The sequence below is a fragment of the Schistocerca americana genome, chromosome 9 (genome assembly GCF_021461395.2).
Source record: "Schistocerca americana isolate TAMUIC-IGC-003095 chromosome 9, iqSchAmer2.1, whole genome shotgun sequence".
Classification (NCBI taxonomy): Eukaryota; Metazoa; Arthropoda; class Insecta; order Orthoptera; family Acrididae; genus Schistocerca; species Schistocerca americana.
This window is the reverse complement of record NC_060127.1, coordinates 211,376,047-211,397,064: the sequence shown is the minus strand read 5'-3', so window position 1 is coordinate 211,397,064 and position 21,018 is coordinate 211,376,047. Positions and strand designations below refer to the sequence as shown.

Below are 21,018 nucleotides of genomic sequence, written 5' to 3'. Positions count from 1 at the left end.
TAGTGATGATCAGAATAAGTAAAGAGAGAAATGTCTGAGTACGTTCAGTTTTGCTCAGCTATATGAAAATCAAATAACGTAAGGGGTTTACCAGCACAGTAATTCATTAATTTTTCTAAGGGGATGTTTATTTCTTAGTCTCCTCTTCAGGAAGTCCCAGATTTGTAGGCCAGGTCCTCTTCCCCTTCAAGGCTTCTCTTCTGGTTTCTTGTTTTCCGTCCTCCTCCACCTCCTCCTCCATCCTTTCTTTCTGGTCATCTCCTTCTCTCCTCCCTCTCTGTCCGTTTCCTCGTACCGCGCTGTCTGTTCATTTCCTCATCACCCCCCATCACTCTCCCTATCTCTTCCTCCTTGTTTCTCTGTCTATCTCTTTTTTTTCCTTTCTCTGCCCATCTCCTTATCTCGCCTCTCTCTGTCCATTTCCCTCTCCCCTATCTCTGTCCGTATTTTCCTCCTCCTATTTACGTCTATGTCCTCATTCTCGCGACGCGTGATAGGCGCGCGGTCTGAGGCGCCTTACAACAGTTCGCACTGCTCCCCCGTCGGAGGTTCAAGCTCTCACTCGGGCATTGTGTGTGTTGTTCTTAGCGTAAGTTAGTTTAAGTTAGATCAAGTAGTGTGTAAGCCAAGGGACCGATGACCTCAGCAGATTGGTCGAACACGAACTTACCACGAACTTACCACCACCTCCTCCTTCACCCCTGCTGTCTCTCAGTCTCTTCGTGCTCCCTTCTCTCTGCATGTTATCACACTCCCTCCAATAAGAGGATTGTGGTTCTGACCCCCACCGTATTTCGTTCCAGGGGTTTAGATGAGCTTTTTATCCGTGACTTTGCCCGTTTATGCACATTGCAAATATACTCCAAACATATTTAACAAATTTCAATCGTATTTGCATACATATTTCACCTGTATGTCTAGCGAATTTTGCCCAGCAGTTTCATTTTTCACACAGCTCAATGTTTAGACGTCGTATCTGCTGAATTATGTTCTGTACGATGACATAATTCTGTAGCTACATCCAGTGATATACACTGGCTGAATGTTACGTGATACCACGTACTTATACGTTTGTGACTATTACAGCGCCATCTATCACAAAGCGAAAAAAGTGGTCCAACTAAAACATTCATATTTCTTTACGTACTACATGAATATGTAATAAAAAATGGGGGTTCCTGTTTAAAAAAACGCAGTTGATATCCATTTGACCTTTGGCAGCACCATCTAGCGGGCCAACCATAGCGCCATCTGGTTTCCCCCTTCAAGCTAGACAACTTTCGTTCTTTGTAGTTTTTTCGTTTGACGCTTATTTCGCGAGATATCAATGGACCACTCCGTATATATAGTTAAGGCTCGCCGGCACGGTAGCTCAGCGTGTTTGGCAAAGAGTTAGCTACTCTCTGTAATAAAAAACTGAGTGAATGGATCAACGAAGAACCTAAGTGGTTTTCATCGGACGTCCGCCCCGAACATATTCCACGAACAATATAGAACAAAATGAGATCAAAAAAAAAAAATGGATAGAGAGTCTGCCATGTAAGCAGGAGATTCCGGGTTCGAGTTCCGGTCGGGGACACATTTCCAACTGTCCATCTTGACTTATATCAACGCCTGTATGCTGCTAGGGGTATTCATTTCATTGTAATTATATTTCTGTTGCACGATGCACGATAAATTTTGTGTGTAAGCAAGCAATCATTATTTAACTAATGAAAGGTAGGGTTATGGTTTCCCAGATGGTCACTTTGTTGTAAAAATGGTAAAAATTAATGCAATACTAGGAGTATATTCAGAAAATCAGATTCTAGTACTGGAAACTTCGATGCTCTTGCAACACTTGCCGAGAGGATATGAGAAAAGAAGTGAGAAGGTTTCGCATTTAGTTCTATTTGGGATCCAAGATGAAAGTATTAGCTTTTAAATTAGTCTTTAGGGCATCGTAAATAGCATCCAATACAACAGAAAAAAATTTTGAAATTGCAGTTTTCAGAACGTGGTATAAAGGTTGGAAAGATATAATCGCCAGATATCAAATATCGGAATGTCTCTTCTAGTTTTACTTGAGCCGGAACTGGATCTTTAATACGAGTATCAGATTTTTTAATAGAGCTCGAATCACACCTCTGAAATTACTCGAAATTAGCTTCCGTTATTCCAAATTGTTTCATGTATGAATCCTCGACTTTAGATAATCCAGATGATTCGTCGTGACCTTGAAAAGCAAGCTGCCAAATACACAGTTTTGATGGACCTATTTGAAGTTGGGAAGACATGCCTCAATTAACTTCGAATGACTGTCATTCAGCATATGTATGAAACACAAACATAAAGTTTAGAGTAAGATACTCTGAACACCTAACGCACTTAAACGTGAAGACACGTCACGTATATCACATTTTCAAACCACTTCATCTAACAGAAACAAAATCACCACCCTACTGGGCAATAATAATAATTGACAGACAGCTAAAGTCCATCTACCACAACATAAAAAACATCCACTACAGTAACTTTAAGCATAGGATAAGCCATTCTTCCCCCTGAACGAATTATTTTTCGAAGATTTAATTTAGACCTCAAATTTCCGAAAAAGCTTTAGCTTACTTATGGTTTCATCCCACAGATTCCGAACTGTGTCCCGATTATAATATTTTTATCCTCAGGACGCCACAAATCTACTTTTTCTTGAATTAAACTTATCTGTTTCTCAGAACCCATATGTGAGAACGTCGGTCGATTTGACCGAAGAAAACAAACGGATCTGAACTTCACCGATGGTCGTCCGAAGTCTATACGTTTCGACGATGAGATCGGCTACAACGTGATTACGCTCATAGTGGCGTACAGACGCGAAAAAATCGGCCGATGTAGGTCGTCGGCGGAATCCGCAGGTATTGAGCCATTGTGACGGCAGACATGATCGTTCGATTACGACCCCAGTGGACGCCCAAGCTAAACGAATAGCCATGAGCCGCGATAGGACGGCCACGCACGAGTGGCTTACGGCGGCGCTTGCATCGGCGACCGCAGTTTCATTGGCTGTCGACATCTATCTCATGGCTGGCCGTCTTTATTTCCCGTGATTCACCAAGTCTTGCCAACATCTGCTCGCCACGTAAAAGCCGCTGACATTGTAAGTGCACTTTAACCACTGTCTGGTATTCAGCTCGGAAGCGGAAAACCGCCTAAAACCCGCACACAGGCTGGCAGGCTCCATCACTGAGCCACGCTGCTTCGATACGGTACCGGTACGCTCCCTGAAACGTGGAAGCGATGTCCTTACGCGCGCAGCTATACAGATCGGTCCATCTAAAGTAGTACTACCCTGAAGAGCCAAAGAGACTAGTACACCGGCCGAATATCGTGTAGGACCCTCCACGAGCACAAGTGCCGCAACAGGACGTGCATGGATTCGACTAATATCTGAAGTAGTGCTCGAGGGCATTGACACCATGTACCTTGCAGGGCTGCCAATAAATCCGTAGGAGTACGAAGGGGTGGAGAATCTCCTGAACAGCACGTTGCCAGCCATCCCAGGTATGCTCAGTAATGTTCACGTCTGGCGAGTTTGGTCGCCAGCGGAAGTGTTTAAACACAGAACAGTGTTCTTCGAGTCACTCCGTAGCAATTCTGGACGTGTGGGTTGTCGCATTGTCTTGCTGGAATTGCCCAAGTCCGCCGGAATGCACACTGGACATGAGTGGATGCAGGTGATCAGACAGGATGTTTACGTACGTGTCACCTGTCAGAGTCGTATCTAGACGTTTCAGTGATCCCATATCACTCCACCTGCAAGCACCCCACACCATTACAGCCGGCCGGAGTGGCCGAGCGGTTCTAGGCGCTACAGTCTAGAACCGCGCGACCGCTACGGTCGCAGGTTCGAATCCCGGCTCGAGCATGGATGTGTGTGATGTCCTTAGGTTAGTTAGGTTTAAGTAGTTCTAAGTTCTAGGGGACTGATGACCTCAGAAGTTAAGTCCCATAGTGCTCAGAGCCACACCATTACGAAGCCTCCACCAGCTTGAACAGTCCCCTGGTGACATGCAGGATCCATGGACTCATGAGGTTGTCTCCATACCCGTAAACGTCCATCTGCTGTATAAAATTTGAAACGAGACTCGTCCGACCAGGCAACATGTTTCCAGTCATCAACAGTCCAGTGTCAGTGTTGACGGGCCCAGGCGAGGCGTAAAGCTTTGTGTCGTGCAGTCATCAACGGTACACCAGTGGGCCTCCTGCTCCGAAAGCCCATATCGATGACGCTTCGTTGAATGGTTCGCACGCTGACAGTTGCTGATGGCCAACCATTGAAATCTGCAGCAATTTGCTGCAGGGTTGAACGATTCTCTTCAGTCGTCGTTGGTCCCGTTCTTGCAGGATCTTTATCCGGCCGCAGCGACGTCGGAGATTTGATGTTTTACCGGATTCCTGATATTCACGGTATACTCGTGAAATGGTCGTACGGAAAACCCCCACTTGATCGCTACCTCGGAGATGCTGTGTCCTAACGCCCGTGCGCTGATTGTAAAATCACATTCAAACTCACTTAAATCTTGATAACCTGGCTTTGTAGCAGCAGTGATCGATCCAACAACTGCGCCAGACACTTGTTGTCTTATACAGGCGTTGCCGACCGCAGCGCCGTATTCTGCCGTTTTACATATCATTGTATTTGAATATACATGCCTATACCCGTTTCTTTGGTGCTTCAGTGTATTATTATTGAGAGGCTCTGTTCACATTTTTTATCGATGCTAATTAATGTCAACTGCATGTTGGCGGTTTTTATATCCGCACAGTTAAATAACGTGCGTTCGGAAAGTCGCATTGCGCTGGACTGTCTGCGGGTGTTGACTACGTTGGAAGTCCGAAACAAGGCTGGAATCCCCCAATTTACTAACTTATGATCATCACAGCTTCCCGATCTCAGAGATATGGTGTATGACTATTCACTCTGAATTTGTTTTAGGACAGAGGTTAGAGTCTCAATACTGTCTTGTTCTCTCTTCCGGCGGATCCGTTTTAGCGAACAGATGGAATAAAAGGAGGTGTCTTGTGATGTTATTCAGAATGAGCTAAATTACACGAATATGAATATTTACTTTATTCATTTGTAGTATTTAACTTGCTCCTTGTTTTCATCTAACAATTTTAATGTTTTTCAGCAACTTTTGGTTTTTGGTTGTGTTAATAGTAAACTGCAGGAGCGTCTATAGAAAGGTCCCAGAACTGTTCTCATTAATAAACGGTCACAAAGCCCACATACACTCCTGGAAATGGAAAAAAGAACACATTGACACCGGTGTGTCAGACCCACCATACTTGCTCCGGACACTACGAGAGGGCTGTACAAGCAATGATCACACGCACGGCACAGCGGACACACCAGGAACCGCGGTGTTGGCCGTCGAATGGCGCTAGCTGAGCAGCATTTGTGCACCGCCGCCGTCAGTGTCAGCCAGTTTGCCGTGGCATACGGAGCTCCATCGCAGTCTTAAACACTGGTAGCATGCCGCGACAGCGTGGACGTGAACCGTATGTGCAGTTGACGGACTTTGAGCGAGGGCGTATAGCGGGCATGCGGGAGGCCGGGTGGACGTACCGCCAAATTGCTCAACACGTGGGGCGTGAGGTCTCCACAGTACATCGATGTTGTCGCCAGTGGTCGGCGGAAGGTGCACGTGCCCGTCGACCTGGGACCGGACCGCAGCGACGCACGGATGCACGCCAAGACCGTAGGATCCTACGCAGTGCCGTAGGGGACCGCACCGCCACTTCCCAGAAAATTAGGGACACTGTTGCTCCTGGGGTATCGGCGAGGACCATTCGCAACCGTCTCCATGAAGCTGGGCTACGGTCCCGCACACCGTTAGGCCGTCTTCCGCTCACGCCCCAACATCGTGCAGCTCGCCTCCAGTGGTGTCGCGACAGGCGTGAATGGAGGGACGAATGGAGACGTGTCGTCTTCACCGATGAGAGTCGCTTCTGCCTTGGTGCCAATGATGGTCGTATGCGTGTTTGGCGCCGTGCAGGTGAGCGCCACAATCAGGACTGCATACGACCGAGGCACACAGGGCCAACACCCGGCATCATGGTGTGGGGAGCGATGTCCTACACTGGCCGTACACCACTGGTGATCGTCGAGGGGACACTGAATAGTGCACGGTACATCCAAACCGTCATCGAACCCATCGTTCTACCATTCCTAGACCGGCAAGGGAACTTGCTGTTCCAACAGGACAATGCACGTCCGCATGTATCCCGTGCCACCCAACGTGCTCTAGAAGGTGTAAGTCAACTACCCTGGCCAGCAAGATCTCCGGATCTGTCCCCCATTGAGCATGTTTGGGACTGGATGAAGCGTCGTCTCACGCGGTCTGCACGTCCAGCACGAACGCTGGTCCAACTGAGGCGCCAGGTGGAAATGGCATGGCAAGCCGTTCCACAGGACTACATCCAGCATCTCTACGATCGTCTCCATGGGAGAATAGCAGCCTGCATTACTGCGAAAGGTGGATATACACTGTACTAGTGCCGACATTGTGCATGCTCTGTTGCCTGTGTCTATGTGCCTGTGGTTCTGTCAGTGTGATCATGTGATGTATCTGACCCCAGGAATGTGTCAATAAAGTTTCCCTTTCCTGTGACAATGAATTCACGGTGTTCTTATTTCAATTTCCAGGAGTGTAGTATTAGGGACAGAAAGTTGGCTGGAACCAGATGTAAACAGTAACGAAATTCTAAACTCAGATTGGAATTTATACCGCAGAGACAGGCTGGACAGTGAAGGTGGAGGCGTGTTTATAGCGATAAGAAGTGCAATAGTATCGAAGGAAATTGACGGAGATCCGAAATGTGAAATAATTTGGGTGAAGGTCACGGTCGAAGCAGGCTCAGACATGGTAATTGGATGTCTCTATAGGCTCCCTGGCTCAGCAGCTGTTGTGGCTGAGCACCTGAAGGATAATTTGGAAAATATTTCGAGTAGATTTTCCCACCATGTTATAATTCTGGGTGGAGATTTTAATTTGCCGGATATAGACTGGGAGACTCAAACGTTCATAACGGGTGGCAAGGACAAAGAATCCAGTGAAATTTTTTAAAGTGCTTTATCTGAAAACTACCTTGAGCAGTTAAGCAGAGAACCGACCCGTGGCGATAACATATTAGACCTTCTGGTGACAAACAGACCCGAACTATTTTAAACAGTTAACGCAGAACAGGGAATCAGCGATCATAAAGCGGTTCCTGCATCGATGATTTCAGCCGTAAATAGAAATATTAAAAAAAGGTAGGAAGATTTTTCTGTTTAGCAAAAGTGACAAAAAGCAGATTTCAGAGTACTTGACGGCTCAACACAAAAGTTTTGTCTCTTTGTCTCAAGTACAGATAGTGTTGAAGATCAGTGGACAAAGTTCAGAACCATCGTACAATATGCACTAGATGAGTATGTGCCAAGCAAGATCGTAAGAGATGGAAAATAGCTACCGTGGTACAACAACAGAGTTAGAAAACTACCGCGGAAGCAAAGGGAACTTCACAGCAAACATAAACGTAGCCAAAGCCTTGCAGACAAACAAAAATTACGCGAAGCGAAATGTAGTGTGAGGAGGGCTATGCGAGAGGCGTTCAATGAATTCGAAAGTAAAGTTCTATGTTCTGACTTGGCAGAAAATCCTAAGAAATTTTCGTCTTATGGCAAAGCCGTAGGTGGATCAAAACAAAATGTCCAGACACTCTGTGACCAAAATGGTACTGAAACAGAGGATGATGTGTTCCAAAATTCTACAGCTGATCGACGTTAGAGATATAGGTCTATAGTTCTGCTTTTTCCAAAGCTGTTTCACAGAGGAAGACTGCACTGTCATTCCTTCTCTAGATTGTCGCACAGATGACAAAATGGTAGTTATCGAAATAGACGACAGAGGGATAGAAAAACAATTAAAATCGCTCAAAAGAATCCGCTGGACCTGATGGGATACCAGTTCGATTTTACACAGAGTACGCGAAGGAACTTGCCCCCCTTCCTGAAGCGGTGTACCGTAGGTCTCTAGAAGAGCGTAGCGTTCCAAAGGATTGAGAAAAGGGCACAGGTCATCCCCGTTTTCAAGAAGGGACGTCGAATAGATGTGCAGAACTATAGACCTATATCTCTAACGTCGATCAGTTGTAGAAGTTTGGAACACGTATTATGTTCGAGTATAATGACTTTTCTAGAGACTAGAAATCTACTCTGTAGGAATCAGCATGGGTTTCGAAAAAGACGGTCGTGTGAGACCCAGCTCGCGCTATTCGTCCACGAGACTCAGAGAGCCATAGACACGGGTTCACAGGCAGATGCCGTGTTTCTTGACTTCCGCAAGGCGTTTGATACAGTTCCCCACAATCGTTTAATGAACAAACTAAGAGCATATGGACTATCAGACCAATTGTGTGATTGGATTGAAGAGTTCCTAGATAACAGAACGCAGCATGTCATTCTCAATGCAGAGAAGTCTTCCGAAGTAAGAGTGATTTCAGGTGTGCCGCAGGGAAGTGTCATAGGACCGTTGCTATTCACAATATATATAAATGACCTTGTGGATGACATCGGAAGTTCACTGAGGCTTTTTGTGGCCGATGTAGTATATCGAGAGGTTATAACAATGGAAAATTGTACTGAACTGCAGGAGGATCTGCAACGAACTGACGCATGGTACGGGGAATGGCAATTGAATCTCAATGCAGACAAGTGTAATGTGCTGCGAATACATAATACTTTATCATTTAGTGACAATATAGCAGGTCAGCAACTGGAAGCAGTTAATCCCATAAATTATCTGGGTGTAGGCATTAGGAGTGATTTAAAGTAGAATTATCACATAAAGTTGGTCGTCGGTAAAGCAGATGCCAGACTGAGATTCATTGGAAGAATCCTAAGGAAATGCAATCCGAAAACAAAGGAAGTAGGTTACAGTACGCTTGTTCGCCCGCTGCTTGAATACTGCTCAGCAGTGTGGGATCCGTACCAGATAGGGTTGATAGAAGAGATAAAGAAGATCCAAGGGAGAGCAGCGCGCTTGGTTACAGGATCATTTAGTAATCGCGAAAGCGTTACGGAGATGATAGATAAACTCCCGTGGAAGACTGCAGGAGAGACGCTCAGTAGCTCGGTACGGGCTTTTGTTGAAGTTTCGAGAACATACCTTCACCGAGGAGTCAAGCAGTATATTGCTCGCTCCTACGTATATCTCGCGAAGAGACCATGAGGATAAAATCAGAGAGATTAGAGCCCACACAGAGGCATACCGACAATCTTTCTTTCCACGAACAATACGAGACTGGCATAGAAGGGAGAACCGATAGAGGTACTCAAAGTACCCTCCGCCACACACCGTCAGGTGGCTTGCGGAGTACGGATGTAGATGTAATACGTTGATTCAATGAATTGGCCACCATTGTTTCAGTCTTAAGTTTTCAAAGCGCGTTGCAGATGACGAACCTATCTTCACTCAGTCGGATGATAACGAACTCCAATGCCGATTTATGGTCGTCATTTTGTTGCAAACTTAATTCTGACTCACAAAATTAGTTAACCGTCTTGTTAGGGTCACACATCATCGTGTTGAAGATGGGCTTCCAACATAGACTTCGCCAACGTTCGTCGTTCATCTCATCATTTTGCTTTTTATATTCTGTATAAACAGTATTCGCAATTTACTAAACGGAAAGTGCGATTATATGCTGAACACAACTTGCACAGCTGTTTTTTCATGGATATTATCCTAGATTGCTTTTTAATTCATTCTACTGTTGCGTAACATTTATTTCGATAAGACAGTAAATACACGTATTTAGTGCAAGAGGCATTTGCTGAAAAATTCTCTGTAGCAGCTGTACCCTATAGTAGTGCGGTTCTTCGACTTATTGAGAAATTTCGAGATACAGGTCGTATTAGATACGGAACGAACGGGAAGAACACCAAAAGTAATTGAACACAAGTTGCTAGATATTTCCGTCTCCTTGCAGTAGAGCCCAATAAAATAATTTCCCAAGTTCGCTCAACAAAAGATACCGGGATTGCAACCGCGTATAAAGCAATTAGGCAAACGTTGAAATTGTTCGTATATAATCTGATAGCGGTGCAAGACTGGAAAGACTCTCTGATCGTGTGAACACAGAAAGCACACGATTATGGTCAACGGAGAATCCTAGTGCTGTGCTTGAAACGCCACTGAATGATCAGAAAACTGGTGTGTGGGGAGCAGTATCAAGACTGCGGATTGTTGAATCTTTACCTTTTGAAGAAAGCGTGGACAATGAAAATTACAGTTTAGTCATGCACGATTTCTTTGGCCGGCTAAAGGAAGACGAAATCATCTTCTCATGGTTTCTACAGGATAACATTACCACACACTCAGCTAACAACACTATGCGTCTTCTGGAAGATTTTTGAAGAACGTCTCATGTCAAAAAAACTATAGCCCCGTGCTCGTTGGATCCCACTCCGCTATGCTTTTCTTTGGGGAGCACTAAAACCTGTCGCATATCGTAATCGTCCATGCACGCGTTTTGAGTTAAAAGCTGAAATCATTTGGAACACAACAACTGTGGATTACTAATTTTTTCTCTTCAATTTTGCTGTTACGATGTGTTTTTATTCTGTGAAACAAAGGTTCTAATTAATTGGATTAATTCTAGTGATCGCTTCCGCTCGCAGTCTTTGAGCAATGATCTCGTACTTAAAGCAAAGACGCTACGTATAGGCAATCTATGAAAGCAGTGGATCATACTCGTAAACATAGGTATATAGTGTGCCATAAAATTAGCATCACATTTCAGGCAGTTATTTACTAAGTCATTTACTAAGTCATATATATATATATATATATATATATATATATATATATATATATATATATATATATATAGAACACAAACATAATACAGAAAAGTTTATGAAAACAAAGTATGGAAAAATTAAAAGAGTTGATAGATTCAAATACCTGGGGGAGTGGATCCAAGCCAATGGACTGGACAACACAACAAATAAAGAAAGAATAAAAAAGTTGGAATTTGCATATAAATTAACACAAAACTACTACAATAAGAAATCAATATCCATACAAGCAAAGATTAAACATTATAATTCAGTTATTAGGACACAAGCAACATATGGATCAGAGTTCCTAACATTGAATAAGAAAGGCGAATTAAGAGAACTAGAAAAAAGAGAGAGAAAAATATTAAGAAAAATTCTAGGTCCTGAGAAAAACAAGGAAAACAGGTGGATTAAAAGGAGAAATGAACACCTATACAAAAATACAGAAAAGATCACAGATACAATGAGGAAGAGACGGCTAAAATTTTATGGACATTTAAAAAGAATGGAAGAAACACGAATTACAAAGAAAATTTTTAATTACGTTAGTAAGCTGAAAAACACCGTAGGATGGATAGAAGCAGTAAAGAAAGACGCCAACAAAATAGGTGCTACAGAAGAAATAATACGTGACAGGAATAACTTTAGGCTACTTATAGAAAACGCAAACTATGAAGAAGATGCGCCAAAACCTCGACCCAAGAGAGTGTGGACAGATGAGCAGAGACGAGCAGTTGGCGAGAAAATGAAGAAGTACTGGGAAGAACGGAAGAAAAAGAAACACCATAAGTCTTAAGTTGTATGCGGTCCATAGCTGGCCAAATTCATAATTAAAATATATATATATATATATGGGTAAATACTAATATGGATATGGTGTCTGTTCTTTCGGACATGTCTTACTGGACTTGGTAAGAATGTCTTCCACGAGTAATGAGTGTGTTGGGGTGGGACACTACGATTGTAGTGTGTGGACATACAAGGTGAGAATGTGGGTCTCGCGGGACGCGTGCGCGAGATAGTCCCTGCAGTCGCACTATCCCCTGTGCCCTCGGTGACTCGGATGGATAACCGGCACGGTAGCTCAGCGTGTTCGGTCAGAGGGTTAGTTGCCCTCTGTAATAAAAACACTGAGTTAATCGATCAACGTCGAACTTAAACGGGTGTCTTACGACGTCCGCCCCGAGCAGATGAAGCGAACAAAATGAGATTAAAAAGAAAAAATGATGGATAGAGCGTCTACCATGCATGCAGGGTTCGAGTCCCGGTCGGGGCACACATTTTCAGTTGCCCCCGTTGATATATATCAACGCCCGCCAGCACCTGAAGGTATTAATATATAATTCTAATTCTAATTTCGTATATAGGTAATCCCAGTCACCGATTCCAACCTTTCCATGATTCACGTGTAAATTATTTTTACAACCGTTGTATGCACTGAAATTCAACAGCATTCCTACATTCGTAAATGCTCTCTAAAACTACTGCCGTGAAATAACAAAAACTCGAATCGGTAACTAGAACTGAATGTGAAGGTCAATTCTTGTAACCGATTCTTGTAACTTTTTTGCAGGCGTGTAGAGAACACTTACAAGTTCAGAAATCGTATTAGCCTACATTTTAGAGCACACATCCGCTGAAAAAAAACGATCTAATTAATGAACTATCGAATGGTTGGAAATGGTAACTGGAATTGACCTCTGTAGGAGGTAGGTTCAATTTACAAATTTTTCTCTTTCCGATAGTAGTGAAGAGAGTAGTATCAAATGTAGAAACCCTATAACTCTTTACTGCGCACACTTGTTCTTTAAACGGTCTGAATAACGAACAGTAAAATGATTGGAATCGTTAACTATAAATAATCTATATAGGTTCCAATATTAGTCATTTTTCCACAGAAGCTCAGAGAACAACTACAAATGCAGAAAGCCTATTAAATTTCAGTGCCCACACCTGCCGGAAAAAGTGGCTAAGTTATGTACCGCGGGTGATTGGAATAGTTAACTAGAATTGACCTATATAGCTTAATTCTATAATTCGTTCATCATAAGAGTAAACCTGATGTAAAGAGATGCAAACGTAACGATTGGTCAGAAACCGTAGCACACGTACACAGGTGTTGTTACGCTCTTATGTATGAGATATCTTGTTACTAAGTTACGTTAAATAAACTTTAAGATATCTAAATGTATTAACAGCCATCAACGGTTCTCTTAGTCACGCTTTAACCACGTAGTTTTTATTTCAAAAATCGTTACAGTCACAGCCTCTGCAGCGTTGTGCTCTGATTGTTGAGCTGTTAATGCGCAGTATGAAAATAGCTGAGGCTGCTTTCTGTTCCGTAGTCAAACACGCGCATGGAACACAGTTAGAAAGTGTCGAGAAACAGCCTGTTCTTAATGTTTTTCATATATTTACGGAGAAGTTCTCCCAGCATTGTATATAATGCAGTTGTTTAACAAACTCAGATTGGACGTAGTATTCGGTATGGTTTAGTGGTTGCGGGCACGGTAGCTCAGCATGTTCGGTCAGAGTCTGTAATTAAAAAAAAAAAAAAAAAAAAAAAAAAACTGAGTAAGGGAATCAACGATCAACTTGAACGGGTGTCATGTAACGTCCACCCAGATCAAACGAAACGAACAATATAGAACAAAATTAAAAACAAAAACTGGAGTCAGTAGCATAATGGAATGACAACCAAATGCGGTTATTCGTGCGTTGGTTCAAATCACACCAGTATCATTTTTTTCCTCGTTCAATTCTAAATACCTGCATTTCGTTATTATAAAACTTATCATCATTTTTATGAATAATTCACGTCTTCTTGTTACTAATTACATATTGGACACGAAATTCCTGTTTCCATTTCAATTCTTAACTATCGATGTTTTATCAAAGACTGTTCATAAGAGGTATTTAAATTAAGAAAACATAACAATTTATTTTTTAAGGCAAAAATGAAAAACCAAATCCTCTATGTTTGGGCTATGTCCATCCTTTAAACCAAAGAGGTAGATAAGTGTTGTAGAAACATGAAAAACGATCATTTTCACAGCATCTAGCACATCATACAAATGCTGCATTTTTATATTTGCTACAATATGAACCCAGCAGTACCGATCTGGAGCCGAGCTGTGAAGTGACAAGACTGTTAAGCTGCCAGACGTACTGAAACTAACGCGTGCAGCTTTGTCACACGTCACTGCCGAACGTTGGCGTGACAAGAACGGCTCGTCATGAAAGAAGAAGAGAAAATGGTGCGCCTGTTTGGGTTCGTGGCTTCTGTTGTTCATAGGCTCGTTATCAACACAGCAGGTGACACTTCCATAACTCAGATGTATTTCTCGGATTCGGATGAGGATAGAGCTAAGAGATTACCAGACGACTGACTGTAATTACTACCTTCAGTGGCTTCGATATTTAACTATACGGTGAAACCCTTCTATACTCTCTTGCGCTACACACAGCTTACGCAGAAAAAATTACCCTGTCGTTAAGTAAGGAATTTTCATCATTCTTGTTTTTAATTACAATAGATTAAGGAAAGGCAAACCTACGTTTCTAGCATTTGTAGACTTAGACAAAGCTTTTGACAATGTTGATTGGAATATTCTCTTTCAAATTCTGAAGGTGGCAGCGGTAAAATACAGGGAGCGAAAGGCTATTTACAATTTGTACAGAAACCAGACGGCAATTATAAGAGTCGAGGGGCATGAAAGGGAAGCAGTGGTTGGGAAGGGAGTGAGACAGGGTTGTAGCCTCTCCCCGATGTTATTCAATCTGTATATTGAGCAAGCAGTTAAGGAAACAAAAGAAAAATTCAAAGAAGGTATTAAAATCCATGGAGAAGAAATAAAAACTTTGAGATTCACCAATGACAGAGACAGCAAAGGACTTGGAAGAGCAGTTGAACGGAATGGATAGTGTCTTGAAAGGAGGATATATGATGAACATCAACAAAAGCAAAACGAGGATAATGGAATGTAGTCGAATCAAGTCGGGTGATGCTGATGGAATTAGATTAGGAAATCAGACACTTAAAGTAGTAACGCAGTTTTGCTATTTGGGGAGCAAAATAACTGATGATGGTCGAAGTAGAGAGGATATAAAATGTAGACTGGCAATAGTAAATAAAGGGTTTCTGAAGAAGAGAAATTTGTTAACATCGAGTATAGATTTAAGTGTCAGGAAGTCGTTTCTGAAAGTATTTGTATGGAGTGTAGTCATGTATGGAAGTGAAACATGGACGATAAATAGTTTACACAAGAAGAGAATAGAAGCTTTCGAAATGTGGTGCTACAGAAGAATGCTGAAGATTAGATGGGTAGATCACATAACTAATGAAGAGGTATTGAATAGAATTGGGGAGAAGAGGAGTTCGTGGCACAACTTGACAAGAAGAAGGGACCAGTTGGTAGGACATGTTCTGAGGCATCAAGGGATCACCAAATTAGTATTGGAGGGCAGCGTGGAGGGTAAAAATCGTAGAGGGAGACCAAGAGATGAATACACTAAACAGAACAAAAGGATGTAGGTTGCAGTAAGTACTGGGAGATGAAGAAGCTTGCACAGGATAGAGTAGCATGGAGAGCTGCATGAAACCAGTCTCAGGGCTGAAGACCACAAGCCGGTCGGAGTGGCTGTGCGGTTCTGGGCGCTACAGTCTGGAACCGAGCGACCGCTACGGTCGCAGGTTCGAATCCTGACTCGGGCATGGATGTGTGTGATGTCCTTAGGGTAGTTAGGTTTAATTAGTTCTAAATTCTAGGCGACTGATGACCTCAGAAGTTAAGTCGCATAGTGCTCATAGCCATTTGAACCATTTTTTGAAGACCACAACAACAACAGTACGTTAGCTAAAAACGGTAACGTGTTGTGGTTTCCATATAGTCGTATAAGGAGCGTGTTGTGGGAGATTTTCTCAAAAATTAAATGGTATTCCAAGCTGTATTGCTCCTCTGCTTGTCTCTTTTTACGTGTGAACTGCAGCTGGCCACGTCACTACAGGCTAGCTGTACCAGCTTACCGGTCAGTGCTGTCCAAGTTAAACGTGCCGGTAAAGCTGTTGTCCCGTATTATCGCTAAGTAGATGTGTGCGTCACGCAGAGCACAAAACGTACTCTTATTATCGTACTTGACAGTACTCGAGATAACTTGGCAGCAGTTCCGCGTGAAACGAAAATCCAATAAGGTTCCAGCAAACGCAGAATAGTACATATTGCAATGTTTACATCAGCTTTATTCTCACTCTCCACGTCGGAGGTTTGAGTCCTCCCTCTGAGATTAAGTTGTGTGTAGGCTTAGGGATCGATAACCTCAGCAGTTTGATCCCGAAAGATCTTACCACAAAAAAAAAAAAAAAAAAAAAAAAAAAAAAAAAAAAAAAAAAAAAAATCACGTGAGCTGTGGTTGTAATTTTATCGTTTGCTTAATTCATTTGTTTACGAATATGATCAGCTGCTTTCAAAGACTATCTCTATGTAGCCTCTCTACCTTGGTGTGATGTTATTGCTCAAAGCCGACAAGTGGATGAAGAAGCTTGCACAGGATAGAGTAGCATGGAGAGCTGCATGAAACTAGTCTCAGGACTGAAGACCACAACAACAACAACAGTACGTTAGCTAAAAACGGTAACACTAGAACTGACCCAATAATTGTGCTAACATTTTCCTTATGAGATGCTAAAATTTTAAACTGTATTTCTATTTTAAAATTGAATGAATACGAAGTGTAAGCTAGTTGTATGAAAACACGCTGGTTTCGTTAGTATTATACGTTGTTTTCAAAGAGTAAAACGCAGTTCCAATCACATTCTAGCGCGCCAGTTGTTCAGCGCAGAACGGTGTTGAGGTGTAAACAGTCTATGCAAGTCGCGTGCGGAGAACGGTGGAGAAAACAGCGGCGTGGGTGTTGAGACACGGCCGCAAGGCAGCGGTGCGAAAGTATACGTTAAGGCTGAATGGCTCGGCGGAAGTTTGATGTGGCCAGCCACAGCATAAGCTATTAAGCGGGGATAGTATAGTCACTGCAAGATGGTACCAGTTGACATGAAGAGTACCGTAGTTCCAGTTTCAATTGTGAGGCTGCATGAAGAAAAGTTTGTGCCAGACATTGTCAACGAACATTGCCTTTCACACACCGATAACGACTGAACACGAAGTAAGATCTAACCAATTATTTGATCAGACCTGTATAAGGCTATGATGAAAAGAGTAACAGTAAGTAAAGTTTCCATTGTTTGTAAGACAATAATTAACCAAAGTGCTTACATCTAGTAATTTGAACTTTAATTTCAAAAGCAGTGCTTAACCACGTAAATCAGTAAAATCATTTTACGAATTAGGCAAACTTTTACAATTGAAAATTAGCTTTGCAGATCACGTAACTATGAATTACAAGAAAGTGATTATTGAACGTGGGCCTAATTATTACGATATTTTCCAATTTAAATGACTGTATTTGGTAATCATTAAGTATAAATGCCTTTTGCGCAAAACTAACAACAATAAACATTACAGTGAATGACGATCCGATTTTTGCAATTTACGTAACCACCCGCAGCTAATGGAATTTTATTGCTCTCTGTTCATGACTAAATTGTTACATGCTTTACGATTTAACTGAAAAGTATTTGATCACTGTCACGTATCTATGTGCATCTGTGCTAACGTAATATTTAACAATTGCGTGCAAGTTTTGCCTGATAACAAACCAAGTATTTTTACATAAATTTACCGGTAACACAAATATATAACTACAGAAACAGTAATTTTGCCCATGTAATGAGCTGGCAACCCTTTATTTTCTTTATTCGTTAACTAAATTCATAACACTTTTTCCAAATTTTGCTAACTACTGTGATTCAATTTCAATCTTTATTTTCATTTTATTTTAGCCGAAGTTCATTTTCTTATCGTCATTGCTAAAAGCACTCAGCATTGGTGATACGGCTATAGCCACACATACAGTCAGTTCCACGAGAAAGTGTACGTCATAATTTTAAATGTTGCGCCCGCAGCGACATTTCTGGTAGTGTTCACGAATCTGTGATCAATAAGCTTTTGCACAGTTCATTGAATACTCTGAATATTCATTGAATATACATTGAATAATTCAGTGAACTGTGAATGAAGCCCGACCAACAGGCATTACATGCACTGATCAAAAATGACAGTGCTTTGAGAATGGCTAGTTTCTAGCTGAAATCTAGATCTGCCAATAAAATTTCAAAAGGACGACTGATACCTGAAATCTATCATTTACAAGGTTACTTTTGTGTCGTGTCGTTGTCGCTGTAGGCTTGTACCATGGGAAGCAAGGAGAGGACGTTATTGGTGGCTGGTATCCTCCATCTATAACCCGACTGCACGCATATAAACAGGTTTCTTTATTCGTAAGAACAGAAAATTACTGAACTCCACATGGTCGAGGTGTTGTGGTGCAAGCTCTCTGTAACAAACCACGTTAGCCTCGCTGCTGGTGAAGTATACAAGTCCGCTATGTACACTACTCTGGTCGCTATGTGCTGCCTGCAAGTGACTGGGCTGCGACTGATGTCTCAGCGACTCACTGGATGACAGACTGTTACTGGCGGAGCCCTCCGGTCCCATTCGGGAGGACGACGGTTCAATCCCGCGTCCGGCCATCCTGATTTCGGTTTTCTGTGATTTCCCTAAATCGCTCCAGGCAAATGACGGGATGGTTCCTTTGAAAGGGCACGGCTGACTTCCTTCCCCATCCTTCCCTAATCCGATGAGACCGATGACCTCGCTGTTTGGTCTCCTTCCCCAAACAACCCAACCCCTCTGGTCTGCGGCGGCGATCTAAATACTGGCGGCGAGAGGGCGTTGGCAGCGCGTTTCTTGTGAGTCTGTCTCTGGCCCCTATCGATCTTCTCGCAACCTCTTTGCCGGAAGGTGTGCTGGCGCCAGCTTACGCCAGCACAGCTACAAAAGGCGGGACATAGTTCTTAATTGAGTTTGTGACTACTGTGGATGGCAATACTTGCTCTGTAACATGCTGCCGTGTTGACGACAAGGTTGTTAGGGAGTACTTTTGTGGTAGGGCGTTCCATTCTTCCTCTAGCACGGTTGGCAACTGGTGGATGGTCCTTGGTGCATATGGATGTGCTGCAATTCGTTTCTGCAATGCATCCCACATGTGCTTGAGGGGTTTAAGTTGGGGGAATGGCGAGGGCAGTTCATTCGCCGAATATCTCTCTCCATTTGTGCTATTCGATGCTGTTGCATACTGTCATTCATGAAAATAAAATCAGGGCAAAATGCACCACTGAAAAGACTCACATAGGGAAGAAGTACAGCATAACAATAACGTCGACCGGCGACCACACTGTGTTCAAAGGTGATAGCTGACCTATCAGAGCATTCACGTTTGGCAATGTATCTGGCTGTATTTAATCCTCCCACTTTCTGACATATGAGTGTACATCCAGAATTTGAAAAGAGCATGTGGCCCTGCTCTTCCTTGGCCCAGTCACTACACCCTTGGTACAGTCAATATTGTGTCGGTGAGGTGTGTGCATGTCAATGAACACAACTACTGGCTGTCAGGCAAAGGAACTGCCCCCCCCCCCCCCCACCCCTTCCCATGCAATGGCTGTACCACTTTGGGATGTGAGACTGTGTGCCTTGCAGTCCTGTTAAATCTGATTGAAACTACAAGCCTTGTTTGACATGAATCCCTTCTTACTTGTAGAACAAAGTAGCGGACATCTGCTGCTATAGTTGACTGTAGTGATTTGGACAGCAGTTCCTGTGGTTTGGATCGCTCCCCATGCACGTGAAACAGACCTGTGGGCAATACCTAGTTCCTAGGCTACCCTCGTCATACTTCGCGCTTCTTCCAGTTTCCCAATGATTCTTCCCCATGTGAAGTCATCCATATGTTGTCTTCAGGCAGTTTTGTGATGAAGGACTCCATCACAGTGCAACGTAACTGGTAGCTGATTGGCACACACTGTGTTTTTCCCGTTCCTTCAACTGCCTTGTATTCTGGAGCCTTCTGTGCACTGCTGGGAGACCTCTGGAAACGTGCTGCCACACTTTCATTCATTTCCACCGAGCTGTTGATGTGTCACGTTACTTTCTCTATCTCGTTCTAAGTTTTTCAGAGACGAGGACGAGGGCATCCACTTGCATGGCCTCCTCGTTCACCAGATCTCAACTCGTGCGATGTCTGGTTATGGGGCCATCTCAAAAAGTCACGTGTATGCAGAGCCCATTCCAGATGTGGGGACACTGGCGCAACGTACTCCTGCTTCCTTTGACGCTGTTCTGATGCAGCCTGGGCGATGTGAACGTGTGAGAGAGAACACGCTACGGCGCGTACACGCGTGCGTTGAGGCGCATCGAAACCATTTTCAGCACATACTGTAATTGTGGCTGCGTGATGCAGCGCGTATTAGACTCAAGTCTCTGTATCAATGTACGATTGAATAAATGGTCTGTAGCATTTCCAGACGTAAGTTCATTAGACCTTTTCTCTTCCTTATCCTCTCATTGATCAATCCCTATAGTTTGTACACGGTGGAAAAAAATCACCCTGCATTCTTATAAAATAAGCTAATATTTCATGTGTTATAGGTCCATTCAGTCTCCTCCGAGAGCAAATCAAAGACCCTGCCGTTCCATACGCGAGTGTACTCGTATAATCGCCGGGCACAACAATACCGTCTACACCTCTGCACTTTATTCGTGTCTTCTGTGCATCTACGAATTGTTTATGTTTGTGTTTGTTCTTTCTTTGTGTAGTACAGTGACGGGAGAGGAGAGTTACTCTTTGGTAATGGTAAATTTATTAACAGACACTGAGAAAAGGTTCTCAGATTAACCATTCTCATGCCGTAGCGCATTAGGCAGTCTAGATATGCGGTTGAAACTTACCGGACGGGAGAGGACCAGTGATGTTATCATCGAAGAAGAGAGTGCTCTTCTGGTTGTTGAGGATGTACAGCATGCCAAACAGTACGGGGCCAAAGAACACCTGTGACATAAAAACAAGTTTGTGTTATCACCACGTTCGTGCGTGGAATTCTCATTTTATAAAACTGAAATATCTTCTGTATACAGGCTTCACCCTCCCTGGGACAACAAATTGCTCTTAACAATCGATTGGAGAGTTGTTTGTTTTTT

General features: G+C 43.1%; 1 protein-coding gene across 1 annotated transcript in view; it reads right to left on the bottom strand.

Moving 5' to 3' along the window:
- LOC124550833 overlaps positions 1-21,018 on the bottom strand; it is a 165,290-nt gene that overhangs the window by 38,590 nt on the left and 105,682 nt on the right. The window contains exon 3 of the mRNA XM_047125559.1: positions 20,770-20,869. Coding sequence (XP_046981515.1) covers positions 20,770-20,869 — 100 coding nt within the window. The remainder of the gene's footprint in view (positions 1-20,769; positions 20,870-21,018) is intronic.